The 27,939-nt window shown below is 40.7% G+C and overlaps 2 protein-coding genes across 4 annotated transcripts in view; one reads left to right on the top strand and one right to left on the bottom strand.

Moving 5' to 3' along the window:
• vps8 (VPS8 subunit of CORVET complex) overlaps nucleotides 1-27,939 on the top strand; it is a 50,842-nt gene that overhangs the window by 4,815 nt on the left and 18,088 nt on the right. For 2 of the 3 annotated variants that reach the window (XM_074645679.1, XM_074645677.1), the window contains exons 5-24: nucleotides 796-828; nucleotides 1,349-1,403; nucleotides 8,354-8,478; nucleotides 9,841-9,927; nucleotides 10,927-10,994; nucleotides 11,992-12,145; nucleotides 13,243-13,302; nucleotides 14,000-14,107; nucleotides 15,474-15,554; nucleotides 16,919-17,089; nucleotides 18,333-18,407; nucleotides 18,724-18,759; nucleotides 20,459-20,549; nucleotides 21,561-21,607; nucleotides 21,690-21,779; nucleotides 24,573-24,619; nucleotides 25,573-25,795; nucleotides 25,970-26,059; nucleotides 26,912-26,963; nucleotides 27,080-27,122. In XM_074645679.1, coding sequence (XP_074501780.1) covers nucleotides 796-828; nucleotides 1,349-1,403; nucleotides 8,354-8,478; nucleotides 9,841-9,927; nucleotides 10,927-10,994; nucleotides 11,992-12,145; nucleotides 13,243-13,302; nucleotides 14,000-14,107; nucleotides 15,474-15,554; nucleotides 16,919-17,089; nucleotides 18,333-18,407; nucleotides 18,724-18,759; nucleotides 20,459-20,549; nucleotides 21,561-21,607; nucleotides 21,690-21,779; nucleotides 24,573-24,619; nucleotides 25,573-25,795; nucleotides 25,970-26,059; nucleotides 26,912-26,963; nucleotides 27,080-27,122 — 1,736 coding nt within the window. The remainder of the gene's footprint in view (nucleotides 1-795; nucleotides 829-1,348; nucleotides 1,404-8,353; nucleotides 8,479-9,840; nucleotides 9,928-10,926; nucleotides 10,995-11,991; nucleotides 12,146-13,242; nucleotides 13,303-13,999; nucleotides 14,108-15,473; nucleotides 15,555-16,918; nucleotides 17,090-18,332; nucleotides 18,408-18,723; nucleotides 18,760-20,458; nucleotides 20,550-21,560; nucleotides 21,608-21,689; nucleotides 21,780-24,572; nucleotides 24,620-25,572; nucleotides 25,796-25,969; nucleotides 26,060-26,911; nucleotides 26,964-27,079; nucleotides 27,123-27,939) is intronic. The other variant, XM_074645680.1, reaches the window with a different exon arrangement.
• Nucleotides 2,776-5,576, bottom strand: LOC141773728 (DELTA-sagatoxin-Srs1a-like). The gene is made up of 3 exons (XM_074645706.1): nucleotides 5,474-5,576; nucleotides 4,188-4,289; nucleotides 2,776-3,202 (listed from the first exon to the last, which is right to left on the bottom strand). The coding sequence occupies exons 2-3, from the start codon at nucleotides 4,253-4,255 to the stop codon at nucleotides 2,776-2,778; spliced, it is 495 nt and encodes a 164-aa protein (XP_074501807.1). The 5' UTR covers nucleotides 4,256-4,289; nucleotides 5,474-5,576.

The following is a 27,939-nucleotide window of genomic DNA, read 5'->3' as shown; positions in this document are numbered from 1 at the left end:
AATCATTGTTGTTAGGGATGTAAGGAGGATTAAAGAAATCAGAAAGAATCTGATGTGTCATTAGTGTTGAGATGTCATTATAGAGCATTTCACAGTTCGCGTAAACATTCCCAGTTTACTTCCTGTTGCAGTCCAAGGCCTATGGAAAGGAGGCTGGGTCACGGGCAGACATGGGTCTTGGGGTATGGGTTATAACACATGCGCAGTGTAACTGAAGCTGCGGTCGTGCGTTGCGACTGGCTCAATTTCGGCGAGCGCAGGCCAGATTTTACTAGGCATGTGTTATACCTCCGAAGATATGATGCGTTGATGACGCGTGACCCAGTCTCCTTTCCATAGGCCGTGTTGCAGGCTGTTTGAATGACATCGAGTGGAAATAAATTCATCTCAGAGCTGAAAGGTGCCCGACGTCATTAGAGTTTCTTCTTATTATGGTGACTTTCGCTGGATACCCGGCGCTTTACGGCTTTACCAACCATACTCGCCATGATCTGAACAGAGAACAGCAGGAGGCAAATTAGTGCAGTACTTGAGATTTTGGGTAAATTGTTTTCATTAATTTAAAACTGTACTATTAAGTATTAGTGTCACGTACAGCTCATGGTTTGTAATAAGGTAACATTAGCACTCATTTGGTGGTTGCCTAGCACCATATAAAATAAAAAAACGCAGCAAACTGCAAAAAACGCTGTCTGATCGGGCAACAAAAAGGCGGTGCGGTGTGCCTCTGTCTGATCGGGGCCTAATGCATTTATGTATTCAAGCAAAATTAAAAGCTTTGTGTATTTTCCTCAGGACAAAGTGGATGCTGGACTGCCTACTGCTATAGTAAGTATTAGTTTATTCAACAATGAATTCAACTGAGCAGAGAGATGGTCTTAGTTTAAAGGAACTCTTTCTATGACTTTTGACTATATGTATGCCCTATGTATCATCAGGCGACCACATTCAAGGTTTTTGCATTTATATAAATCGCTATGATCATTTCTATTAACTACAAACATTACTGTAGACCAGTTTCAGAAGGTTTTACACAACAATACAACAGAAAGCTAAGTTGAACATATTTTCGAAAGCAGCCGCAGCATTTACACAGAGCTCTAGAGATATAGTATACTGTAGGGGAGAAGCAGGGAGAGAATATGATGGATATCGCTACTGAAAACACATTCAAACTAGAGCAACCACTATTATTATTAAGTACACTCACAGGTGAGTCTGTGTTTGTGGTCCTTGATTGTGTCAGAAAGTTAGATATTGATCATAGGGTTTTGTCTTATTTTGTCTGTGCTTAGCTTTTCCCGACTTCCTCTGATCAATTCTGAGCTGTACATTTTTTTGTGTTCAGACGGTAGCGGGTGTGATTGCTGTAGGAACGTCCCATGGTCTGGCTCTGGTCTTTGGTGAGTCTAAACTTGATAACGCTCCTTATATACACACACGGTGGTATAAATGATATTTTCACATTTTTAACCTTTTACAATGCAAATATAACACAAACAGTGTAGATAAAGCTAATTAAGTGTAGTTACCAGTTATGTCTTGTCAAAGGAGAAGTGTTTAACATTTAGTTGGATCTATTGGCAGAAAAGGAATAAAATATCAATAAGTATGTTTTCTTTAGTGTATAATCACCCGATAATAAGAATCGTGTTTTCGTTAACTTAGAATGAGCCGTTTGTATCTACAAGGGAGCGGATCCTCTTCACAAAGCCGGCCGTCGTGTTCATATAGTAGCCCAGAACGGACAAACCAAACACTGGCTCTAAAGGGACATTCACGTTTTCGCTTCGTCCACCGTAGTTCTCCGACATGCTTGGCACACGAGAGAAGTTTAGGATGGTTGCAATCTGTAACCTCACCGCTAGATATCACCAAATCCTACACGCTGCACCTTTAAAAGAAGTTGGCATGGTCTGCTATAAATTCAGTTAAAGACACTTTTCACTGTGATCACAATGTGTCTGATTCCAGCTGGGCACCTCTGTTGCATGCGTACAGTAGCAGTAGTAGTCTTGTGCCTTACTGTCTGCAACAGGGTCTTCTTTAATACTACCACAAGAGGTAGTTACACACCATCCACAAACTCATACTGACTGTAGCCTATTGTCTGTCCTATTCATACACACCTGAACATAGCTTACGGTGTCATTAGTGTAAGACGGGCACCTCCCTACATAGATAGTCCTGTCCCATAGATCTGAGGAAGGGTAAAAGAAGTGTGCGTTTCCTCCGGGTGCTCCGGTATCCTCTCACAGTCATGCCCAAGTCATGCAGAATGCACACGAATCACGTATGAATGTAAAACTTCAGTATTTTCTAGACGTTGAGGTTGAGGATAGTCTAAATCCTGTCCTGACCTTCAGTTATCAGTTGTATAAAATGGGAAAATGTAATCAAACTTAAAATTAAAGTAAATATTGGACGATTAAATTTAGTGAGGACATCCACAAATGAGAGTCACAGCCAATCAGAAAGCTGGATAATGATCTATCAACAAGATCTCTATGTGAGAGAAAACAATACATTTATTAGCATTTTCTTAAAAGGAGACATGACTTGATGGACACGTAAAAGTCTTCTTTTTTATTTGCAATTAGGCTTTTTCAACTCTTTAATATAACACCAGAAATAACCAATATTTAGTGTACCATCATGTGTAACTCATATTTTAAGTATATTGATTAATGAGCAGCTAGTGACCAACTTTGTCAACAATACTTTATTACAATTACTGTGATCATGTGATATGGCTTACATAACAACAGTAGGACCTTAATACATGCCAGTATCACTGATATCCACCCTCAGGACTGCTTCACCTGAGTCTGACATGGAGGCACTGACGATTACATAATCACCCTCATAAGAAATGCAGGAGCCATCAGCCTTTCCTCTTACAAAATAATTTTCACCTCCATTGTACATCATATCGTAAAGATTGTAGTCGCAGTCGTTTCCTCTGTCAAAGATCCCCACAGCGAACCAGTTGGAGTAGAGGTTTCGGTCGTAGGGCACGGAGAACATGACGGCCATGACGTGGCTGTAGTCGTTGAGGTCGGCGTTGAAAAGGTCGTAGGTGAAGACGCCGACGGAACCGGTCGCGCTGCCGGTGGTCTTGTTGAACAATGCGCTGGCGGGGGAGCAGGGACCCACCGTGGGGGGCAGAGGGACCTCACAGCAGCCGCTCTCAGTGAACACCCTGAACACAGAGAGACACAACATGTCAGATCATTTTACCTCCACAGTGGGTTTCTGTGTCTTCCTACAAGCATGTGAATGCACCACAAAGTCAAAGCTATTTGTTATCGCAACAGAAAAGCACCAAACTCCAAACTGAAGCACACATTTCTCTAAAATATTTATGCGCAAGCATTAAATTCATCATTCATCGGAACGAAAGCCTCATTTCCACCACATGGAAATATAGTTTATTATATTGTGTATATAGTGTACAGCGTAGTGTATGTAGTGTACATAGTGTATGACAGTGTATGTAGTGTACGGCGTAGTGTATGTAGTGTACGATGTAGTGTATATAGAGTACAGCGTAGTGTATGTAGTGTACGCAGTGTATGTATAGTGTTTATAGTGTACAGCATAGTTTATGTAATGTACGCAGTGTAATACATAGTGTATATAGTGTACAGTGTAGTGTACTGTATGTAGTGTACAGCATAGTGTATGAGGTGTACGTAGTGTACGGCATAGTATATATAGTGTACAGTGTAGTATACTGTATGTAGTGTACGGCGTAGTGTATATAGTGTACGGCGTAGTGTACAGCGTAGTGTATGTAGTGTAAGACGTAGTGTATGTAGTGTACAGCGTAGTGTATGTAGTGTACGCAGTGTATGACATAGTGTATAGTGTACAGCGTAGTGTACGTAGGATACGGCATAGTGTATATAGTGTACAGTGTAGTGTACTGTATGTAGTGTACAGCGTAGTGTTCATAGTGTACAGCGTAGTGTATGTAGTGTACGCAGTGTATGACATAATGTATATAGTGTACAGTGTAGTATACTGTATGTAGTGTACAGCGTAGTGTACCTAGTGTACGGCATAGTGTGCATAGTGTATGATGTAGTGTAGGACGTAGTTTACGGCAGGGAACTGCTTAAGTCAGGTTTAATATATACTCTCAATACCTTCAGAAAAAGACAAGTACAAAAGCAATGCATTACCTTGGGTTGGCGAGAGTGTAGCTGCCAGAGCTGTTGTTAATCTCAATGGAGCAGAGGCGATGAGGCATTGTGATGAGGTGTGGAGCGGTGGCTGCCTGGGGACTAGAGACAAGACAGCATCATTTCAGTTCATTCAGCATCTCTGAAGCACAGTGACACACACGCTCAGTCATCTACTGTATGCTTCACTGATTGATGTGTTTGAGTTTCAGTGTGTGATTGGGTGACAAGCTGAGAGTGTGAAGTCTAAAGGTGCAAGTCACAAACAGTACTCTTAAGATAGCAAATAAGGCTGCTTACTAAACTAAATCTAAATCCTGACTAGTCCTCAGCTCTGCCTCTTTATACAAGACTTCAAACTGAATCAAGTTAATCAGATCAAATTATTATTCGGGAGTTGCACTGTTTATTATTTTCTAACCACGTGGTCGGTCTGCTACTAATAAAAAGGACATCAGTAAACTTCAACTCGCCCAAAATAAGGCTGTTTGACTTGTTCTTCACTCTTCATACCGTAGTAGCAGCAGCAGCAGCGTCGTATCCAGAACAGACTGTTTGTTTTCATCAGCAAATTCATATTTTTAGGTATACCTTTCTCAGGTCTTTGAGTGGACGCTGGTTCCTCTCAGTTTGTCCATAAATAACAATTAGTTAATCCTAGAGCCAAGACTAACTTCTTAAAACATACATATAGAATGTAGTATGTTATCAGTGTGTACTTAGATATAGCAGTTTTATTGTAGTCATTAGTTCTCATTGCATGTTTGGCACAGTCTTTGCTTTATTTAGTGTGTATTATACCGTATGTGGTAATCAGAACCATCGTTTTGTGTTGTTATTGTTGTTTTAAGATGAACTGTTTTGTTTTTCTATTTATTTTTATTTTTTCATTTGAACCTTGCTTTCATGATTGTATTAATATTTTATGTGGACATTTTTTAATGTCGGGGACCGCAGTGAGATCAGCAACTGCTATGGCACGAGCTAATGGGGAGCCACTAAAATATACAAATTCAATTATTGGATGACTAAAACGTTGATGGATGAGAAGGATGAAGTTGACTAAATAGGACTAAAACAAACATGATCTCAGGACTAAAACCAGATGACACAATTACCAACAGACTGGTCAGAAGTGGCGTGGCATACAACTGGTAATGAAACAAAACATCGGCTATGTGGAAATAGATCTCATGAAACTTTAAACAATATTAGCACCATCAGCCCACACACTGAGCTGGAATCACTAATGTCTACACACATTAGATGAATATAGGAGTGCTTACCTTTTTTATGATCTGCAGAGTTAAAGCCAAAAAACAGTTGTTGGAGCTGACGGATTGTTGGTCCAGGTTTCAGGCAGGATGTGGTGGTCAAGTCACATTACACACAAGCTGCTTCCACAGCGGGTTTTATTGACTCAGGTAATCAGGGCCTCCTTATCTCCTGTACAGTACTGTACTGTATCAGCTCTCCCCTCTGTTCCCGGACGCCGCCACCACCTTATCACCATTAAAGGTTGGATCATAGTGATTACATCAACGTAGGCTTTTATTTGGACCTTCTTTTGTTTGAACCTTTTAAAATGGTATCCATTATTTGTACAGGGCGTCCCGAGGAGGGTAGGGAGCTACTGGCCTGCTCTGTAGTATGAGGAGGAGCAATACACATATTAATAGACTGACCATGAAATGAGACTAAATGCTAAGTGAACAGTAGTTGCCATAAGATAAAGCAAGAATCAAGACAACCACAAAAATCTAATATAATTCCTTAGTATAGGGCTTTGCACGCGGTGAATTTGTGATGTGATTTCTTTAAAATTGCTTTAACCATGATAGTCGTAGTATTTTGCAGCAGTAGTACCAATAAAAGCATTAGTGTTTTTTAATCAGCAGTCTTATCAGTTATCTGACTAGTATTTGCAGTCGCCGTAATCAGTACTTGAATTGGAATAGTGAGTGCGTCAGCAGCCAGCAGCCTGTTCAGTGTGTACATGGAACTGTTTAGTACTGAGGACCAATATCTGTAATCAGAAAAACACCCTGCAGGTGTGGTGATAATCCAAAGCTATATTTTAATGTAAAAGTAATCTCCTTCTCTGTTAGCCAAAACCATTCTTAACTTAACTTCTTACCAATCTGCCCCCTTTTTAGAGGGGTCAGGGTGGGAGACGGAGGATGTTCAGGGGGAGATAAAGGTTCTATTCTAGGTCCGGTACTATTCTAGATACAAGGCTCTATTTCTAGGTTCGGTCCTCTTCTCACTTAACATGCTTCTATTGGATCATATAATGCAAAAACACAACGTGTCTTATCACTGTTATGCAGATGACACCCAGTTGTATTTGCCCATCATCCCCAACGACCCCAATAGCCTCATTGCCCTGCAAAACTGCCTAACTGAGATCGAAGAATGGATGCATCAAAATGACCTGCAGCTGAACAATAACAAAACAGAGGTTTTATTGATTGGTCCAGACTGCACTGGATCCAGGAGGATATCAAGCAGCTTTCAGGTGTCGCCAAACAGATGGAGCCTGAGCAACACAACCTCCTCTCCACCATGGAACCTAGAGAGAGGACTACAGACAGACGACACAAACACAACAAGCACTCTCTAGTAGGGATGTCACGAGAACCAATACTTCGGTACCAAGTCGATGCCAAAATTTAAAAAAAATGACGGTACTCTTTTTCTACAGTACCGAAGGTACCGTACGATGCCTGTAATGGTCATTGGTAGGGATGTGACGGTGAGGAAAATGTTCCCAACGATTAATAAACTTGTGACAACACCGGTGTTATCGATTACACCGGACATTTTACAAGAAAGATTACGGTCAATATGTGCAGAGCGCTGACTCTGACCTATACTGCCGATAGCGCTTTTGTTGCGGGGCTCCGCTGTGGGGGTCTACCTGGCGCCGCTGCTGCGTGCACACCGGCTGTGATGGCTCCATCCACCTCGCGGCGATTATCTCATTAACGTTATGGTTCCCTTATAGCATTGGGATTAAACGTGAAATATTGCCAAATAGGTGCGTTTGCTTTTCGCTTCGACAATAAATCCTCTGCGTCCTGCTCCTACTACTCTGAGCTCACGGACCAGATACGTTCACGGTCAGTATGTAGTATCAGCGTCGTCTGACTATCGATTGATAACACGCCGCTGATACGCCAAAATGAACAAAATGGGTCAATTATTTTAATTTATTACTTAAAGGCTACATGCCTCTGTTTTTTGTAATGTTCAAATGTTTTTAATAAAACTGTGCGTGTTGAATTACCGTTTTTTACCGTGGCATCGAATTGGTATCAAGAATCGTGGAAATTCACTGGTATTGGTATCGACTACTAGATTTCTGGTACCGTGACATCCCTACTCTCTAGCACATGATTCACACAGATAGGAGAAGAACCTGTGTGGTGCAGAGGGAACCACCTACTCCTGAACATGACCAAAACCAAAGAGATGGTCCTAAAGGACAACATTCTGGGAGAAGAGGTGGAGGTGGTAGACAAGTATCTTGGAGCTCACCTTGACAACAGACTGCACTGGAAATGCAACACCAAGGCTGTTTACAGGAAAGGACAGAGCAGACTCTACTTCCTGAGGAAATTCAGGTCCAAGATCTTTTCCTAGTCTGTTGGTACAATGTGCTGGGACATTGGTATCAGAGCCTGTTAAACATTATCTTTGTTATAACTTCCAGGGAAAATGCGTGTTAAGCTCATCCTGTGATGTTGTTTGGGGTTTTGACTGGGGTTTGATTGGGGCTGAGGTCTCAGCAGGGCTGACCCATGTCTCTTTATATTGCTGTCATGATGCCCGGGCAGGAAAAGGTATGAACATCACCTGTCACATGGGTCAGTCATGCTTAATGTTGTTCATTTTGTATTCGACCCGACGTCAGACGTCACCGCTCATGTTTTGGTTTTGGTTTGGCCGAGCTACCTTGGTGCATGCTTTGTTGTTTGATTTGGTTCTTTGCAAATTGGCAGCTTTTATTGCATTTCCAGCTCTTCATTTCAGTGCCAGTGTGTTGTGTTTTGGTATCGATGTATGAAAATTGTCTATTTTTATTTTCCTTTTACCATCCACACCGTTTCCAGGTCTGCAGCCCTGCTTCAGTAGTTAAATGTCCTCTTCATCTTCCTCTCCAGATACCAATCAGGCTCTGCGGCTCTGTCTGGGTACCAAGGCGACCGGGGCAGAGTTTGGAGCCGTCTCTGCCCTCAGCATCAACCACGATTGCTCGCGACTTCTCTGCGGGTTCGCCAAAGGACAGGTATATACTCAGACACGCATACATACAATCCCAGGCTTGTTGACTAGCTGTTCATTTAGAGTTTAAACACAGGACACTGTTAAAGTTCAAGTACATGTTGTTTGTTCTGCGGGAGGTGGTTCTTGTGACTGAAAATCTCTGGTTGTTGTTTCAACTACTACCACAAGGGCTGGTCCACACAGAAGATAAGGAAAATGTTTACCTTGGTGTTATATATCAGAACACTGTATGCAGCTCTTTGGTGTGCACATGGTTTTTGAAGGCAAATCAATTAACATGCAAACTAATACTGTATGCATTTGTCTAGTCAAGTAAATTTTTATCACAAATCATAAATCTGCCTAAGGGCGCTTTACAATCTGTCCTTTACAGTTTAAGGCAAAACTGAACAAAAAAACAACAACCTTTTAACAGGGAGAGAAAATGGAAGAAACCTCAGGAAGAGCAACAGAGGAAGATGTGCAATAGCTTTATTTATTAGCCTTTCACGCATGTTTGCACAGGTTAACCGCGGTAATAAAGCACGTACAATTTGAGTTAAGACAGGATTTCAACAGAGCTCTCCCGGTTTGCGACCTATTCTGACGTCTACCATTCGTCAGACCGGAAGTCATGTCTGACAGATTTTGATAATTAAATGGAACATTTTGCATGTGATGGCTCAAAAACGATGAAAGAATCTTTAGATGTTGCGAAGAGGACGACAACTTCACCGAGAATCAACTCATCAGTTTTGATCAGCAAGCCATGTGCAAGTGGTAATTGTGCAAATTGTACTTACTCTTTTGCACACATGTTGCCAAAACACATGTAATTTGCTTGAAATATACAGGAGCTGTAATTACAAATGTTTTGACCATTTTTTTCTCTAACTATTTTAGTCCAGTTTTGGCCCTAAAAGCACCATCTTCCTCTGAGGAGGTGGAGGGAGTGTTGCTGCTGAGGTTGTGTTTATGCACATTAGGTGATGCGGTACAATATTTGGTATCCTATATATGGTCCTGATTGGTGTTTGACACTTCTCCAGAGTCACATGAACCCTTTTCTGTGTGTTGAGTTTTTTCCGGATTAAAAGGACTCATGCTTTCCTCATAGTATCTGCAGCAGTGACATAATTATAAACATGTAGCTTAAAGTAACATATGAACTAAATATGAGCATGACCGACTTCATTTTAGTGATAATGCCTATTAAAGTTATTTTCTGTCAATTAAACAACTTCTCATTTCAACACCGCAGATGAATCAACGTTACAAACTTAACAGCAGTATTTATTTCACTGACTGAAATTGATTGATTGTAATTGACAGTATAGTATCTGTCTCTCTGTCTGTCTGTCTGTCTGTCTGTCTGAATGATTAGATCACAATGTGGGATCTAGCCAGTGGGAAACTCCTGAGAACAATCACTGATGCCCACCCTCCAGGGACAGCTATACTGCATGTGAAGGTACACACACACACACACACACACACACACACACACACACACACACTATCATCCATTCAGCCACCTCTCTTTAAGGAGCATGGCTGTATGGTCTAGGTCAGGCGTCTCCAACCTTTTTCCCTCTGAGAGCTTATGTGATAAAATGAAAGTGTCCGAGAGCTACACATAGCACCACCAAGTTGTACATCGCCAATAGAAGACATCATTTCTGTCTTACTTTCATGGTCCTTTAATAACATTTCAGCAACCGCAGTCATCGCTTCTCTTACAATCCCGCCATAGGTGAAGGGCTTTTTGTGCTTCGCTAGGATGTGTCCACTAAACCAAGCCTCTGCTGCAGCGTTGGCCTTCTTCTTCCTCAGTTTGGTAAAGAGAGACTGTCGTCTTTTAAGCGTTGTTTTCAGCTCCTTTACCTTCTCTGTTCGTAAACCGCTACCAGCCGGAAAGTCACGTGAAAAGTTGCCGTGGTCTTTGGTGAAGTGGCGCTCGACGTTACATCTTTTACCGACTGACACGCTCGCAGACACACACATTTGTCATCACCCATTCCTCATTAAAATAGTATATTTGTTGCTTTTTATTGGCCTGGCTATTTTCTGCGGTCGTTGTCAAATCAGGTATAGGCTTGCTAGTCTGCTAGCATCGCCTCATGTTACTGTTTCGCTGATGTCAGGAAATTTCAAAGCAGCGCAACTTGTTTAATTGTCGGCCGATTGGCAAATAATCATTTTGTGTCAGAAGGGGGCGCGATGTCTGTAAATTTGATTGGATAGACATTTAAACCGGTTTACAATGTGACTTTGTCATCAAATTTATGTCCATATTCTTGTAACCTTTAGTGAGCCACTCAGACACAGGTAGAGCTACTTGTTGGAGACCCCTGGTCTAGTAGCTACAGTCAACACATACACAACCATTACAAAAGAAACGGCTTTAAAGCAATAAAGCAGATTTACTGAGTGTCACACACTCTTATTATTTCTCTGTTTTTTTCTCTAGTTTACAGATGACCCAACTCTTGCGGTGTGTAACGACAGCGGAGGATCAGTTTTCGAGCTGGCTTTCAGGTAAATGACTTTTTTGTTTGTTTGTTAATTTGGATCCCCATTACCATATGTGTTGTTGTTCTTATTCAAAGACTATAGGACCCAAATGCAGGACTCTAGATAGGCAGGTAAGGTGAACAAAAGACAAGCTTTATTTAACACAAAGCCGGTACCAAGACATAGACAGGAAACCAAACTGAGGGAGCAGGCAGAGGAAAATCCAAGAACAAAGGATAAACAAACCGGCAGGCAAATGACATGAGGAATACAGGCAGGATGGCATGAAGAACACCAGCAACACATACAAACCACCTGACAACTGAGAGAGGGAAAGCACACAGACTAAATACACCAGGAGAGCAGGGTGATTAGACACAGGTGGGACAAATCAGGGCGGGACAGAGAATCACAAGGCAGGAAAACACGAAAGCAGGAAGTAAAAGCAGACGTGTCACATGAGGAGGAGAGAAAACTTTCTAAGTAAAACAGGAAAAAGACCGGCAAGAACCCAGGACCATGACAATCAGTATCTTGCCCAAGGACACTTCAACATGCGGACTGGCGGAGGCGAGGATCAAACCGCCTATCTTCTGATTAGCGGACAGCCGCTCTACCTCCTGAGTCACAGCCGCGTGACAACAGAACTTTGTAATTTTACAACACAATGTGGATGTTCCACAATGCATTTCCACTGAGAGTCAATTAACTTGAATGATGCCCGAGTCCTAAACAAACATGTGTATTGAAAAACTGTGAAATGCTGAGAAGAACCTCATTTAGTAAACACACAGCCTTTAGCATCACAAGACCGTTATTTACAAGCTTAAACATTGTTCATTTTCTCGCCTGTGTTGTTAACACATTCTGCATCTATAAGTAACAGTTGCGAGGGATGTGATCCCAGCATCTACCATTCATTATCTCCCTCCTCTCACTCTTTTTCCTTGTTCCATCTTCATTTGTTCCCCTCGTTCTCTGTTTGTTCCTGTTAATGGTGTCTGATTGTCCTTGTTTCCAGGAGGGTGATGGGGATGCGGTCCTGTGACTCTCGGTGTCTCTTCAGTGGTTCTAAAGGGGAGGTGTGCTGTATTGAACCGTTGCGTGCTCCTCCAGATTTCAGAGACCATTCCATCACACACTACTCTCTGCTGGCTATGGCCTCTCTCACTAAGGTACACCAACACACACACAATTGTGGTGCTAATTGCGTTTAGAAATTAAATATGCCCCCGTTAAATGTGTGTTTAGGAGGAAATGAAATAAACAAAACGAAACAATTTGAAACAATCTCATAACCTGGGTTGTAAATCCTGAGTTCATTGCTCTTTAGTTTCTGCTCTGAAGAAATATTCACAGGCAATGAAACTTTATTTAAGCGAATGTAATAAATTAATTTGATGATATAGATTTGATAGAATCAAATGTATGAATGAAATGAATCTTTCGATGGTAAAAGGAAGTGATTGGCTTGGTGATAGTGAAAAGGAGTATGTGATTTAGCGCCGCCCCAAGACGAACGTCGTGGTTTTAAAGATATACGAACAAGCCTGAGTCGTAGAGCTGGAGTCAGATAGAACTCTGAAACTCTCTTTCTTGAACTTCTCGTTTGGATAAACTTAAATTTAGTTCAGCTGAGCGACACTACTTTAAAGTCTTTACGGAAGCAAGGTCGACTGATTCTGAGTCACTACTCCTTTATTTGTCTTCTAATATTAATTTTCTTCTTCTAAAGATAATAATATAGCACTAATGTCTTTAAAGAACTGAATACTTCGATAGTTGACTAGTTTCTGCAGCTGGAAGTATGCAGTAAATAGTTAAAGCTCAAAAAACAAGCAGAAGAAATCGAAGAATACACCTTAGAAGAACAAAAGTGGGAATGACTCAGGGAATGATTCAGCATTCTCTCAATCATTCAAAACACAAACTGGTTAAAAACAGTGATGCATTTGGCCTTTGCAAATGGAAATGATGTACGTGTTTATTAGCATATAGAGCGGGGAAGTGAGATCGGATCACAAGTGATCACTCGAGACGCATGTGGAGACGCATTCTAATGCCAGGTGTGAACAGACGTACTTAAAGCGGCCCACTTGTGATCAGATCACCCAAGACGCATATTAATGCCAGGTCTGAACCCCATGTCCGTTGTTGATAGGATCAACACAAGCAGGGATGACCTACTACACAGTCCTCACTACACCGTGCGTCCTCCATCCTCTGTGTGTAAAGCTTGTGATGTCTTTGCTTTTTGCTTTTCTTTCACCAGATTCTGGTCATCGGACTGAAGCCCACTCTGAAAGTCTGGATGACTTTTCCCTACAGCAAGGTCTGTATATGCGTCTGCTTGTTCATCTTGTTGGCCCAGATTCATTGATGCAATGGCACGTTTAATACTGTGCTGAGGTCAGTTAGCGTGAGTTCTTGAGTACACACTGCCAGGATCAGACTACGATGGTCACTATGTCAGATTATACAGTGGAGAGTCATAAATTCTTGTCATGACTTGGACTCGACACATGACAGACTACACACTTCGGTCCCCTGTTCCGACAATACACACTCTCCTGGCACCGCCGTCTTAATATACGGGCTTACCGAGCTCAAGCCCCCGGGCCCGACCATGTAACGGGGCCCACGAGGCTCTGGGGGAAAACAATGTAAGGGATAACGTACAGCGAGCCGGTCATTGTGAAAGAATCTGAAGGGGTTTCTTTCACAAAAATGACCCGCTAGCTGTACATTAGTAGTTTTCTCCTCCAACATGACACTTTTAATAGGCCTTTTTCACTGAAGGCATTTACATGTCACAGTAGGAACTGCACAGGAGTTAAATTATAAAATGAATGGTTGAATTCTAACTTGTGTCTGGCACAGTGGAAATTTCCATTGCCCCGTGGATGGACGCTGTGTTTTCAGCTTTATTTACACATTTGGAACATTAGTCCAAGAGGCTAATTAAGAGGTTAATTACTGATGTGATGTAATGTAATGTAATGTTGTTGTAATGCGTTGTCTTTCACCAGTCTGATCCGTCCAGTGTTCCTCAGCTGGCCTGGCAGTTTGTCCCTGTTCAGAAGACGGTCAACCCGATCCTGGCTTTCTGTAAAGGAGACACAGTCCACTTCCTCCTGGTATCTGCTCAACTCAACCTCTTAACTTCACAACAACAAAATACACTATAGACGCTGTTGTGCTTTTTGCGGAGCAATTTTTCTGACTTTGTGTAGTGGCAGCTTGCCATAAAACCGTCCTCGACCACTTCTAGCAGGATGTAAAGGTTTCTGACTCATGTAGACTACCCTGTCCCATTTCCACTTGCCTTCTGCAGACACTCACTCTCCTTGGTCAGCTTCAAAGATGAGGCTCGTATTGTGAGCGAAAAGCAGTTTATTCCACGAAAATTTAAATAAACAAAAATATATCCATATGACCGATCTTGGGACTATCAAAGACGGACCAATTCTGCTGGAAATAATTGAAATACAGTCTACAATCTGTGGTCTACAATCCGTGGTCAGAAAAATTGTTGCTCCCCATCCTGCTCCACTGAAGCCTAACTCGCTCTAATCACACTTAAAGGGACACGCCCAAATTGTCCGATAGCAGGACGGCTAGAAGAGCCCATCTTAACAGGGCAAAACACACATCATAGAGTCTAAATGAAGCCCATTCTATAACATGACCAACTGACCTTAATTCTAATGTATATCAAACATTTTCAATGGTATAACACAAGGTACCTTTTTAAATGGTAATTAAATGCAAAAAACGTTTTGTTATTTTTTAGTAATTTCTTTTTGCTAGATTCAGAATACTTTTCTCTCCGTTGTTTTCAGATATAATGACAGATATTTGTATGTGTAAATTAAGGGCTATTTCCTGCTTTTACTACTTAGAACCGCACTCAACACATCTGGTTTTAGGTTTAATTTAAAACAGCCAGACAGTTTGTCTATTAGAATGAGAGTAACTCCATATAGCTATTCTTTCAGGAATGTTATCATTTTTTGCATTACATACTATAGAATGGCACAATACACAACAATCACTGCATGTTTTTATGGTCAGCTTGTCGGTGAGAGAGGTGAGCTGAGATCAGTTTTACTAAAGCTAACTGACATGATAGGTCAGTTTAGTTTTAGTTTAGAAGACGAGGAGCACACTGAGTTCTTATCCTTTAAATGTTTCATACTTCACTTTGGATAGTACGCAGGATTATTGTCCAATGTTATTGAATTATTGCCCCGTCCTACTCGCCTCAGAATACTGACAAACTGCAATTTCTGTGCTTGTTGCAGAGACTCAGAAATGTACAGCGTTGTGTTCATCCAGTTAATTACAGGCCAGTGTTTCCCCGGTGCATAACCACATTAGAATTATCCTGCTGTTAATGTAATATTTCCGCAGATAAGATGTCTACATGCTAAACTGCTGATGACTAATGATCGGTGGGCAACAGTTTAATGTTCTCCTCTTCTCTACGGTTTGTTTGTTCAGGTAAAGAAGGAGGAGTCGGGGACCATCCATGTCATCAAACAAAAACAACTCCACCTGAGCTGTGACATCATCAGCCTGAGTGTAAGTACCTAACTCAAGACACTGACTGCAGTCGAAAAGTTCTTTTTGCTTATGAAGGTTCCTAACGGAGTGAAATGACCCGGAAGAACCTTAGTAGCAGCCACGATAAGAGCTGTTTGAATCCTCGAAATGCTAAGGAAAGCTGCTTCAATGCTTCCTTTAGTATCTACTTTAGCATAGGATACACTGGAGCATCCTTTACCAAAGCAAAGGAGAGAATAACATCCCACAATTCCTTGCGGCCGCAGCATTTAAAGCGACACAACATTTGGCCGTTCCTGATTACAAACGATATGCTTATCTTGCATATTATTTTAATTTCCTCATACACTAATGTTTAATATGAGTGGACAGTGACATTTCGTTTCACTTTATTTTTTATTAATTATTTGTTTCGAACATGAAACAAATACCTCAGTAAAAAAAAGTAAACAAGAATAACAAATAAAATGAACAGTAAACAATCAATTAACAAATAATCAACATAAATAAATATTACATGTCCGAAAAGAAGTTGGAAGAAGTATATGGTCCTACACCTTCTCCATAACTCGAACAATTAACTCAATATTTATCATATATTCCTCTTGTTTATTTCAATTCCAACCTCGGTAATGAAGTGATAATTTTCCCCGGTTATCCACGTTTAAGGTCAGATAATCCTTTTTTATATGTTGATGTAAAGTGTTCCAGCAGCAGGAGGACCTGTGGTATCTCTCTTTCACACAGCGAGTGAAGCATCCTGTTACTGAAAGACCTATTTAATAACGCACGGGGGGAGCAGCGCCTTTTGTAGTCTATCTTCAGAACATTGTAATTTCACCACGGCAGACTCACGTCACTAACATCCGTCGCCGTGGCATCATAATGACGGAGCATAGTGAAAGAGCAGTCGTATTCTATTAACACCACGGTTGTCTTTTCCTAAGTCCTTCTGAATTCTCCTTCTCATCTTTCCTTGACCTCATGACGTTTTCCAACTAGGTCAAGGAAAAGTGGTTAGGAAAAGACGTTAGGAAGTCATTTTCTGACTTATCGACCGCAGCCACTGAGCAAAGACGGGCCTCAATGATGCACGGTTTTATCTCTGTCTCTGCCTTGTCAGAACGTCAGTGGTGACAACTAAGCTAAGATAAAACAAACTCTTAACCCCAGAAGGGACTCAACAAACTGTGGTGAAATGCCGGTTGCCTTGCAGAGACAGCTACAGTAGCTATACATTTAGTTTCTTGTCCAACATCTAGTCGTGTTTTTCTCTGTTTTCTTTACCTCGATGCCTCCCGGGTACGGTGTGAATAAACACTAATATCTTTGTTTGCTGTCAGTGCGTGACTTGTTCTCCTCCCGTCTTTGTGTCTCTGCAGTGGATTAACAGTCGTACGCTGGTCCTGGTAGACAGCCACGAGAAGCTGCAGGTTGTGGACCGGCCCAGTCAGGAGGTTTTGGAGACTCTGGACTTGGAGCAGGTGCAACTGGTCTATAACAGCCGACATTTCAAATCGCTGGCAACTGGAGGGAATGTCTCCCAGGCTCTGGTGAGGGGTTAGCTGACGGGGAACAGGATTAGAGGTCAAAATTCACATTTATAGGGTCAGAGGTCAAATTTACGATGACTGCTCTATAACAGTCTTAGTGCTAATAAATTGGATTTGGAAGATAAGAAGTTATTGATCATAAATAAATGGCTAACGTTCAATTTTAATGTGAGTAGTTAGCAGTGTGGGGCTGCTGCTGAGAGGACACTTTAGAGGCTGTATTTAACTTTTTAGGCTGACAGTTTGTTAGTTTTACTTTGTGTAATTGTCTTGCATAGCCCTTTTTCATCCAAAAGGTTCCAGGAATTATGGAACCAGACGAACTAAACTAGGAGGGACTAAAAGTCCCTTTTGCACTTTCTGCCATGTCTGAAGAACGGCCGCACCATTCGAAATGCAATTTTCACTCAAGGAAATGAAAGCAGAGTCATCCAAACAAAACTTGAAATGTTTTAACCGAGGTCCGATTGTAAGTCACATAGGACGATGGTAAAAAATAACAATAAGTTCACTTATACAAAAGTGATTTATGTGGATCAAAACTGTGACCGGCCCAGGAACAATGAACATCTACTGACAGCTGACTCTGACAGTGATAGACCCACACCAGGACTGATTTTAAAGTACTCACCAGTCTGACTCACCGGATGTAGGCTGTGGGTAGAAGTCTGCCATTGGCTGCGTATCTCACGCAGCATCCTCCTCCCCTTCTACTTACCAAGGGCACCGTCGCTGCATCCTGGGCTTAGCGCTGCCCAAGATGATTGTGATTGAGAAAAAAACAAGCCAGTGTTTTTTTCCCCTGTACCAGGATGATAATGTATAGAGACAGACCTTTCTTTAGCGCTGACAGCGCTGTAGGTCTGGCTATGTGAGATTATACTCAGCCTGACATTCTGGATCCAGCGCCAGAGAAATATATGCTGATATCATATCATGTTCAATCATGGTATCATATTAGAACAGCTAGAACAACAGGTGTTAATGCAACGCTCTCATGCCAAGTGTAGGTTGGCTGCAATCATCTGTCCTCTTCATACTGGCCGTCCCTTCCTAATGTGACCACACCGTTAAAGATGGGAGACAAAATCCAGAGTCCTCCAACTGTTTCAAAAATGCATTGTAAAATTCAGCTGAAGCTAATATGAGGCTTTGTTAGTCTGAGTTAGCCAGTGATAACACTCTTAAAATACATTTAGACTGGACCTGTGTGTGTGTGTCTAACAGTGTGTCCGTGTTCTAGGCTTTAGTCGGAGAGAAGGCCTGCTACCAGTCGGTCTCCAGCTACGCGGGACAGATTGTCTATCTGGGCACCAAGGTACTGTGTTGTATGTGTGTGTATGTTCTATTTATTCAGCTGTGAGCTGCCATTTCTGTTGGTGGAGTTGTATCTTTCTGCACATCGGCCAGCTGTAATTGTTGGTAACCACTCTGAAAAGAAAATGCAGGGTAAAAAAAACAACACATAATGCACTCACTTATTACACTAGATGCAAAAAGCATGTATCTCAGAAGACTGGCTTATTTTGTTAAATGCCAAAAATCAGTTTTGGTATTTGGGGCAAAAACTCTTGTATTGCATTTCTATGTCATTTGATGATGTCTAATAACTGTGATATTCTCTTGTCTTGCAGTCGGCTCACATTATGGCTCTAAGGAACTGGAGAGAGGTGTGTGTGTGTGTCATATCATACCCCTTCCCTTCTTTCACATTTTGTTGTCTAGTAACCTTCTGCTAAAATCCAGATTGTTTGACCCCGGAGCAAGTTTCACAATTGCTTGTGTGTTTAAACCAACAACACAATGATAACCTGGTTGCGATACAGTTTGGTGACAAATAGACTACAGACCCAGTGACTGAGAGAACATCAGATTATATTCCAGCCCGTCCAGGGCAGTAACGCTCTGGTTTATATTTAACACGTGCACTGGTGATTTCAACTATCATGTGTAGACATGTGAGTGATTAACTTGTGTTGATCACACAGAGGATACAGAACAGAGCCACAACTGGCCAGCTGTGGGAGCAGCTGTTGGTTGACGTGTCCACCAACATGTAGCAGTGAACACTACGCATCCATCAGGTTAACACTGAATATTGAGGGGAACAAATTAACTTTAGGAGGATCTGATGGCGTGTCAGTTAAAAATATTGAGGTGACGAATTTCCATATTTCTTATGCTGGTTGGTGCGTGATCATCCATCACCCTCATGCTTGCAGAGAACTCACCACAGTAATAACATTTGCAGAAACTAGCACATAATTATTAACTGGATAAAATTGAGTTATCGGATAAAGGTAGTGGAGTCATAGTACAAGTAGAGTTGAGGTACGGCAGCAATGGACCCTCCCCAGGTCTGGTGCTTGGACCGGGTGAGGAGGTTGGCGTTGGGGGAGTATGTTAGTGCAGGTGGTCAGAAAGGTGGGATGGGGGCTACGTTATGAAGGTCTTTGTAGGTTATGAGGAGAACTTTGAGCTGGATTCTTTGTTGAATGGGGAGCCAGTGGAGGTTTTGAAGGACTGGGGTGATGTGATATCTGGTGGGGAAGCAGACAGGCGGCTGAGTTTGGGATGTATTGTAATTTTTTTTTGAGGATTTTGGTGGCTGTGCCGTACAGGGTGCTATTGCACTAATTGAGTCACGGGGTGATGAAGGCGAGGATGAATGTTTCAGTGGCTGAGAAGGAGAGGGAGGGCGAAGACGGGTAATGTTTTTGAGGTGAAAGATGGCTGTTTTTGTAATTTGAAGGAGAAGGTTTGATCAAACATGACACCAAGGTTACGGATGTGTGTGGCAGCAGGAACAGTGGAGCCATCGATGCAGAGGGAGAGGATGAGGATGAGGATGAGGATGAAGAAGTTAGCTTGCATCCAGGTTTTTCTATCTGTGAGGCAGTTTGTGAGGGTGGAGTGAGTGGAGATGTAGAGCTGGGTGTCATCAGCATAACAGTGGAAATGGAGGCCATGGTGGCGTATGATGTGACCGAGGGGACGCATGTAGAGGATGAAGAGGAGGGGACCGAGAACCGAACCCTGGGGAACACCTTGAGAGAACTTGGGCTGTGTCAGAGTTGATACTGGTCTTAGAGGTATGATTTGAACCAGGAGAGGACAGTCCTGGTGATATGGAGGGAGGACAAGAGGGGGGGTGAGGAGGATGGAGTGATTGATGGTTTCAAAGGCAGCACTGAGGTCGAGTAGGATAAGTGGGGATATACTGCCTGTTTGATAATAATAATGCATGAATAGACGATTTTAATAGAAGACACGTTTCTTCTGGAGATTATTCAGTTCACATCAGTAGACCAACAACAGCTTGCTTACAACTGGATTCATGTCGGTCCTTGTCTCTGTCTGTGTGTCCAGCGTATAGACTGTCTCCTGAAACAGGAGCATTTTGTCGAGGCTCTCTCTCTGGCCTGGTCCTTCCACGAGGGAACTGCTAAGGCTGTGGTCGGTGGGTATAACACATATCACACATCCAGCAGCCTGTATATCAATCTGTTCATCACAGCCACATACCAGGTGTTTGGTTCCACTTCTAGTTACTGACTTATTGCTTTATGTTGATGACTTTGTGGTAATATGATCTGTTTGGGATTACAGTGACATGAACAAGACAGCCTGAAGATTCAGAGTGTTTCAGGACCCATGTTACCGTTTCAGTTAATATTGGTCTTTAGTGGTGCATATGCTCAAACTAATTTACAATTCAGCATAAATGTTTTTTTCTTAACAGTATTTTGACTAAAATATCTTAATTCAAGGTGTACTTACTATCTTGTTGTCGAGCTTTCAACCACATTTTACAGTCTTTCTTTGCTCAGTTATAATGATACAATATTCAAAAAAACGTTGTCTATCATCACATGATATATGATAATGATAGAAAAACGTCTTAGTTGGCCAATTGTTGGCTGTTACTGAACGGAATCTGTTCACAAAGCCTTCATAAGGCCTGATAACACCACATCCACCGCAGATATCAGATTAGAAAAAAAAAGAATCCAGCCATGTTCATACGTACAGTATTACCAAAGAGATTACAAAGATAGTGGTGCATTGTGGGTACACAGTTCAGTCCATGACATCTGACAGCTACTGTGCCATTCAATGTCACCTCCATTCAGAAGACTTCACTTGTATGTAGTCCGTTACTGAAAAAAACCTTTTTGACATTGAGTTAAATGACTTATTACTTACTCACTAACAGACCTGGTGAACGTCAACGTATTGGAAAAGACTGAATATTTAATATTATTCATTCACCTCATGATTTACATGTAGGTAGAAGAACATGCTGTTTGATTGGTTACTTCATTCTTTTCAATGGGACTGAATACATTAAACTCAATGTTCAGCATGCGATCAAGAATTATTAATCAGAAATATTTTGAATAGAAAATGATTCAAACTAAAAATCAGTTGTTGTGATATGAGAATAATGTGTGATGTGTGTTTATCCCAGGCCTGGCTGGAGATCCAGTGAAAAAGAAGGGAGTGGTAGGAGACAAGGTAAGAATAGAGAACCACTGGCCGCTGTATTAAACCTGTCTTCCCTGGATGGTGGACTCTAACACTCCCTGTGTGTGTGCAGATGGTAGAGATCCTGTTCCAGTTTGCAGAGCACGCTTTGAAGAAGTGTCCAGAACAAGGCAAGATCCAAGTGATGGAGCAACATTTCCATGTAAGCTAACACACCTCACAGTGTCCAGCCTGCCACGGAATACATATAAATAGAATATATAATAATATAATATAATAATATAAACAGCTGGGCCAATACAGTGGACGTCTAGAGACAATATAGTGTAGGCATATAGCTAACATTTAACCATCATGGCTGACAATACTTCAAACAATCCAGCATTGGTGATTGAATAGTTCAACATTTTAGGAAATATACTTATTTTCTTTCTTTCTTAGAGTCAGATGAGAAGATGGATATCAGTCTCATGTGTGTGTGTGTGTGTTCAGGACATGGTTAGGACACAGCATAAAGTATGGAAGCAGCTAGCCTGACTCTGTCCCGTTCAAAAAAGCACTTACCAACACCTTTAAGGTTCAGTAATTTACACATTTATCTCATTTATTTAATCTATACACAAACAGAAATGTAAAATGTTGTTGTTTTGCCGGGAGTTATGTGTTATAGATATCTAAATAGTTCCTTCTTGTCCGTCCCTGTAGAAACTCATAACGTAACAACTGCAGATAATGTGATAACCTTCCAATAATAATAACAATAATGTAATGAGTAATTACATTTTATGCAAGTTGCAAGAGTTTAGTGGCAACTTTTTTATAACGTATTTGTATTTACATTAGGGCTGTCAAAGTTAACGTGATAATATCGCGTTAACACAAAATCGTTTTAACGCCACTAATTTCTTTAACGCAGTAATGTAATCGATCTTTTGGAGGTTGTAGCTGTTCAGTTTCATGTCCTACTAGCTTGTGGAGCGGGAGGTTAAATAACACTGCAAACCTTTGTCGAGGAAAAACTGGCATGGCCATTTCCAAAGGGGTCCCTTGACCTCTGACCTCAAGATATGTGAATGAAAATGGGTTCTCTGGGTACCCACGAGTCTCCCCTTTACAGACATGACCACTTTATGATAACCACATGCAGTTTGGGGCAAGTCATAGTCAAGTCAGCACACTGACACACTGACAGCTGTTGTTGCGCGTTGGGCTGCAGTTTGCCATGTTATGATTTGAGCATATTTTTTTAATGTTAAATGCAGTACCTGTGAGGGTTTCTGGACAATATTTCTCATTGTTTTGTGTTGTTAATTGATTTCCAATAATAAATATATATATATATACATTTGCATAAAGCAGCATATTTGCTCACTCCCATGTTGATAAGAGTATTAAATACTTGTCTAATCTCCCTTTAAGGAACATTTTGAACAGATAAAAAATGTACGATTAATTTGCAATTAATCGTGATTAAGTATTTTAACCAATCTACAGCCCTAATTTACATATGTAGGGTTGCCATTCAAATACAGTGCAATGATTGCAGATTGTTCCTTTATGTACATTTTAAGTGATTTATATACTGAAATAAAGTTCACCCTCCCAGAATCCACCTCAGAAAAAAGAACAAAGCAAAAAAGTAGATATTTGCAAACCCAGATCAGCCTGTTGTTCACTCCTAATGGATGTATAATGTACAGGAGAACGTATTGGATAGTTTGTCAGAAATTAACCTTATTTGACCTGTATTATATTATTATTATGCTGACATAATGCTGAGCTAAAAGTAATAGATAGATGATTTAAAAGGTTACAGTAATGCATCAATAGCTGAAATATACAGTAGCTAAACTCATGGATAAATGCCACTCCAGGTGGTACAGTAGTAGTACAATGCAGTTGACCAAACCAACCTAAGCATTAGTTCAGTTGAATGAAAACATTGTTGCTTTATAATATGATCAATAATGTTAAATAACATCCAGTTTAAAATCAAATCATGTCAAGTCATGACAGGTGGTGTCGATGAAGGGTAGTGGTGGAAGAAGTACTCCGATCCTTTACTTAAGTAGAAGTATTAATACAACAATGTAAAAAAAAATACTCAATTACAAATAAAAATGTTGTTTAAAAAAAAAAGTATTATCAGCAAAATGTACTCAAAGTATCAAAAGTAGTCTTTCTGCAGAAAACTTGCCCTGTGAGTGATATATAATTATATATGACATTATTAGATTGTTGATATTGATGCATCAACGTATGGAACTATAACTACTGTATGTACAGTTAGGATGTTTAGTCCAGCGGTTCTCAGCTGCTTATTATAAGGATCTTAATATAAAGCGGTGTTAAATTTGTCCGAATCAAAATGTATTATTTTAGGTTAAAAATTACACAACACAATTATTGTGTCTCATTATTCAGGGTATTTCAAAAGAATCGATTACAGTCTTGGTCGAGGTATAGACAAAGTTACTGTATATCTAAAATAGGCAGAGCAGTATCAGCTTGTACACTGGATAAAGCATTACTGCTGATTTAGAACAGTACCCTTGTTTTATTTTATTGTTATACTTGTCTTATATGTAAGTACATGTATTTATTTGATTTACATTATAACATGAGATAGAGTTTTTCATTTTTCATTTTCTTTGATGGACTTGAGAAGAGGCTGCCACAAACAAGGTGCCCCAAGTACAGTAGACACCTTTTTTTTGTGAGGAATCACAAGCCAAAGAGTTTGGAAATCACTGTTTTATTATATAACAATGCATTGTATTTTCATATATTTTTCATATATAATATAATGATTCTAGATGATTCACTGTCCCTCAGGTTGTGGCATGTTGATACATGCCTCGTCTCCTTCTCCTAGGAGTATTTTTAATTTTGATTTTAATTCCTGAAATTACAGAGTTGAACTTGTCAAAGTAAAAGTTCCTTATTTCATTGAATGTTTTATATTCTCTCTCTCTCTCTGTCTCTGTGTGTTCAGGATGTGGTTCCAGTCCTGGTAGATTACTGCCTGCTGCTAAAGAGGGCGTAAGTATACTGTACGCATTCATAGGTACATAAGGGTTAGACTCATGGACTAGCAGGAAGCAGCTGATTGTAGCCGATGGCAGATGTAATGGATTATAAACAAGAATACAGCTGATGTGCTCTATATGTTGTAGGCTAGTATGAATGGTTCATTGTTATGTATTATATAATTATATATGTTATATATGATATTAACCTTCTTAAATATCCATCTGGGCTTCTAAACCTTTTTCCACAATGGATGGCAGGATCACATAATCATTCTACTACATAGAATATTCGACATGCTCAGCCTGACACGTTTCATCATGATCTTGCTCAAATTTGAAAGAAAGTTCCGTGGGTTTGACAAAGCTCGGCCACACTACATGAATCTAGAGTTTAAAGTCGCTTTTGCACCTGTAGTTTCGTTTATTTGGTAAAAAAAAAAAAAAAACACAATTAGATTTTTAGTTCTTGTCCATTTCATGTTCACACTGACTTATTACAAACAGACCGAGAAGAGTAGTGATGTTGATGTTGTCCTGCATTGTCAGAGCCAAATGGAGCCACAGGGTACAATCAAATCATGTTTCCTAACATCAATTCATACAGCACTTTATTGAATCTAATGTGTTTATATAACCTCCCTCCCTGGTGTCACAAAGAGCTGATTATAAGCATTATTAGTAAAGACTGCAACTCAACCTCATTTTATGACTAGTGACAGGCGTGGATGATTATTGATCATGAACTGTCCAGAAAGTGATCTGTATATTTGTGCCAGATCATTTGGTAACCAGTGTGAGTGTCAGCACTTGTGCAGGGATTTCCCCTAATCAGCATCTTGAGCTGTGTACTCATTTGAGCAGTTCCTCAATAACAAGTGAGTGAAACGTAGTAACTGGATTATTATTTATCATAATCAGTTATTGTGTGTGTGTGTGTGTGTGTGTGTGTGTGTGTGTGCGCAGCGACCTGATGTTCAACCAGCTGTATGCTCAGCTGGTGGAGAACATGGTTGCTAAGGGTGTATTTCTGGAGTCACTGGAGTCGTACATTGTCGCCGACCGCCTCGGTCACCTCACCACGCCCATCATGAGGGACCTCCTGGCCCATTACCATGGCAACGGTATGATGGACAGCCTCGAGAGATGCATCGTCCATCTGGATGTGACCAGTCTGGACATACAACAGGTGTGTGCGTGCGCGTGTCAGTGTACAGCAAGGACTGTATGGAGAGTAAATAATGCCGTTCACAGCGGTAATCAGCCAAAATTAGTGAGGACGTGCTAAAAGACAGCTTAATTATTCTCTACATTTCCACTGGTATCATTTTCACTAACGTCTTCTGTGTGTGTGTGTTTGAAGGTGGTTCAAGTTTGTTGGGAGAACCAGCTCTATGATGCAATGATCTACGTTTTCAACAGCGGCATGAATGACTACATTACACCGATGGAGGTAGGTGCACCACCAGAAGGTTGTTATATCATGTCAGAGTTGATGCAGATCTTTTGTTAAATTATACAGTATGTCTTAATCAAATGATGAATATAATTTCAGTTGGACTTAAATGCCAATATGTACAAAGTACAAACCATTTGATCTGGTAGGATAAAATGTAATAAAAGCATGAATAATCATCTCCATCTCAACCTTGGTCACCACGGATCTTAATTTAGTTCCTCAGTTGGAAGAAACAAGAACGAATAAGCTGGCTGACACAGTTGGTCAAAGGGGACACGTACATTTCGGAGGTTATGCTGAACACAAGCTCTTAACGACCCCATGTACTGCTTTATAACCGGAATTTGATTTTCAGTAGCAATTATAATATAAGGGCTTCAGTCTTTTTTGTATTTAGCTGAAGGTAGTTGTCAGCCATCCAGACATTCAATTACAATTGGGAGTTGGTTTCCTTCCTCAGGTTTAAAAGAGCAGTACGGTTGAATAAAAAGATTTTGGTTTAATATTGTAATGTCCACTGATCTGTAATAGGAGTCATTGATTGAGCAGGTGGAGGGTGGAAATGGTGTTGATACAGAATACTGTGGTAAAAGCAGCCGAATACACACTGTGAGTGTCTTCTTAAGAGTACAGTCGGTAGCCTGACAGCTCCCCGTCTACTTTTTGATTGCTCATATAAAATATTCAAATATTCAGTCATTTGTAAAGAAGAATCAGGTTTTGGTTATCTATTTTTTTTTTTTTTTTACTGTATGCATTTTTTGTCAACTAATAAAGCCTTTTAATAGGAACTGTACATCAGGTCCTGAGCAATAATTGATAACATATGTTGTGTTTATGTTTCAGAAACTCTTTGCAGTGATTGGCCCACCTCTTAGAGCGGGGAGGAGCCTAACAGGTATGGTTGGAAACCACACTACCCAGAGTTCATAGCACCAACTGTTTATAGCATCTCGTTAGTATTTTAAGTTTGAAACATTTAAATCTTTATCTCTTCTATTTCTTCTTGGACAGATGAGGAAGTGGTGATGGGAAACAAGCTTCTGGTGTACATAAGGTACGTTCACACAGATATTAGTTTATGCGTCCGTGGCATACATTATAGCCAAGTTTGATATCTGCATTTATTTACACGGCTGTGTTGAATACTCGATTCTGATTGGTCAACCACGGCGTTCTGTGGTCTGTAGTTTCTGTATAACAGACCATTGCTATGTACAACAGACCGTTGCTATGGGCGCAGCTCTGATGTCAGACTCTGGAAGACCGTTTTTGTGTCAAAATATTGATTTCTTCAGTAATTAGCAGTGTAATAAGCGGGATAATGTACAGCTAGCGGGTTATTGTTGTTCATTGTGAAAGAATCCCCTTCTGTCTTTCACAACAATGACCTGCTAGCTGTTCATTATCCCTTACATTGCTGCTACTACATATTCACCGTCACAGAGGAGTCAAACATTTAATGGGATTATGAGAGGTGTCACTAAATTCAAAGGTGCTAAGAAAAATGCACAATATACTGTATGTATTCTGTGGCATGACATTATGCCAAATATATACATAGAAACACTTTACTTATCAACCGCTCAGGCGTTAAAAAACTGAGCAAAAGACAATTGGCAAGTGTCATCACATCCATGCAGTTAAGCTGTTCTGTTTAGCCATTTAGTCATTTTGAAATAATCGGCGAACGCCTGCGCTCAGGAGGCCAATTACAAAAAATGTCTGCAGACACATCTGTAACTAAATATAGAACAATAAGAAACAGCAGCCGACTCAGATATAATCTGGATTTTTTTATTTTTTTTATTTCCTGTGTCTTTTAGTGCGACTACTTTTTTTTATAGGGCTAGCATTGATAATATGTCATAACA

Source organism: Sebastes fasciatus, chromosome 9 (assembly GCF_043250625.1).
Source record: "Sebastes fasciatus isolate fSebFas1 chromosome 9, fSebFas1.pri, whole genome shotgun sequence".
Classification (NCBI taxonomy): Eukaryota; Metazoa; Chordata; class Actinopteri; order Perciformes; family Sebastidae; genus Sebastes; species Sebastes fasciatus.
This window is presented reverse-complemented; position numbering and strand designations above follow the sequence as displayed.

What these genes read in the sequence shown, in the direction of transcription:
- LOC141773728 (XM_074645706.1), bottom strand. Translation starts at nt 4,255, where the DNA reads ATGCCTCATCGCCTCTGCTCCATTGAGATTAACAACAGCTCTGGCAGC. An exon ending in TACACTCTCGCCAACCCAAG is followed by an intron (nt 3,203 to 4,187) that starts GTAATGCATTGC and finishes CTCTGTGTTCAG; the next exon opens with GGTGTTCACTGAGAGCGGCT.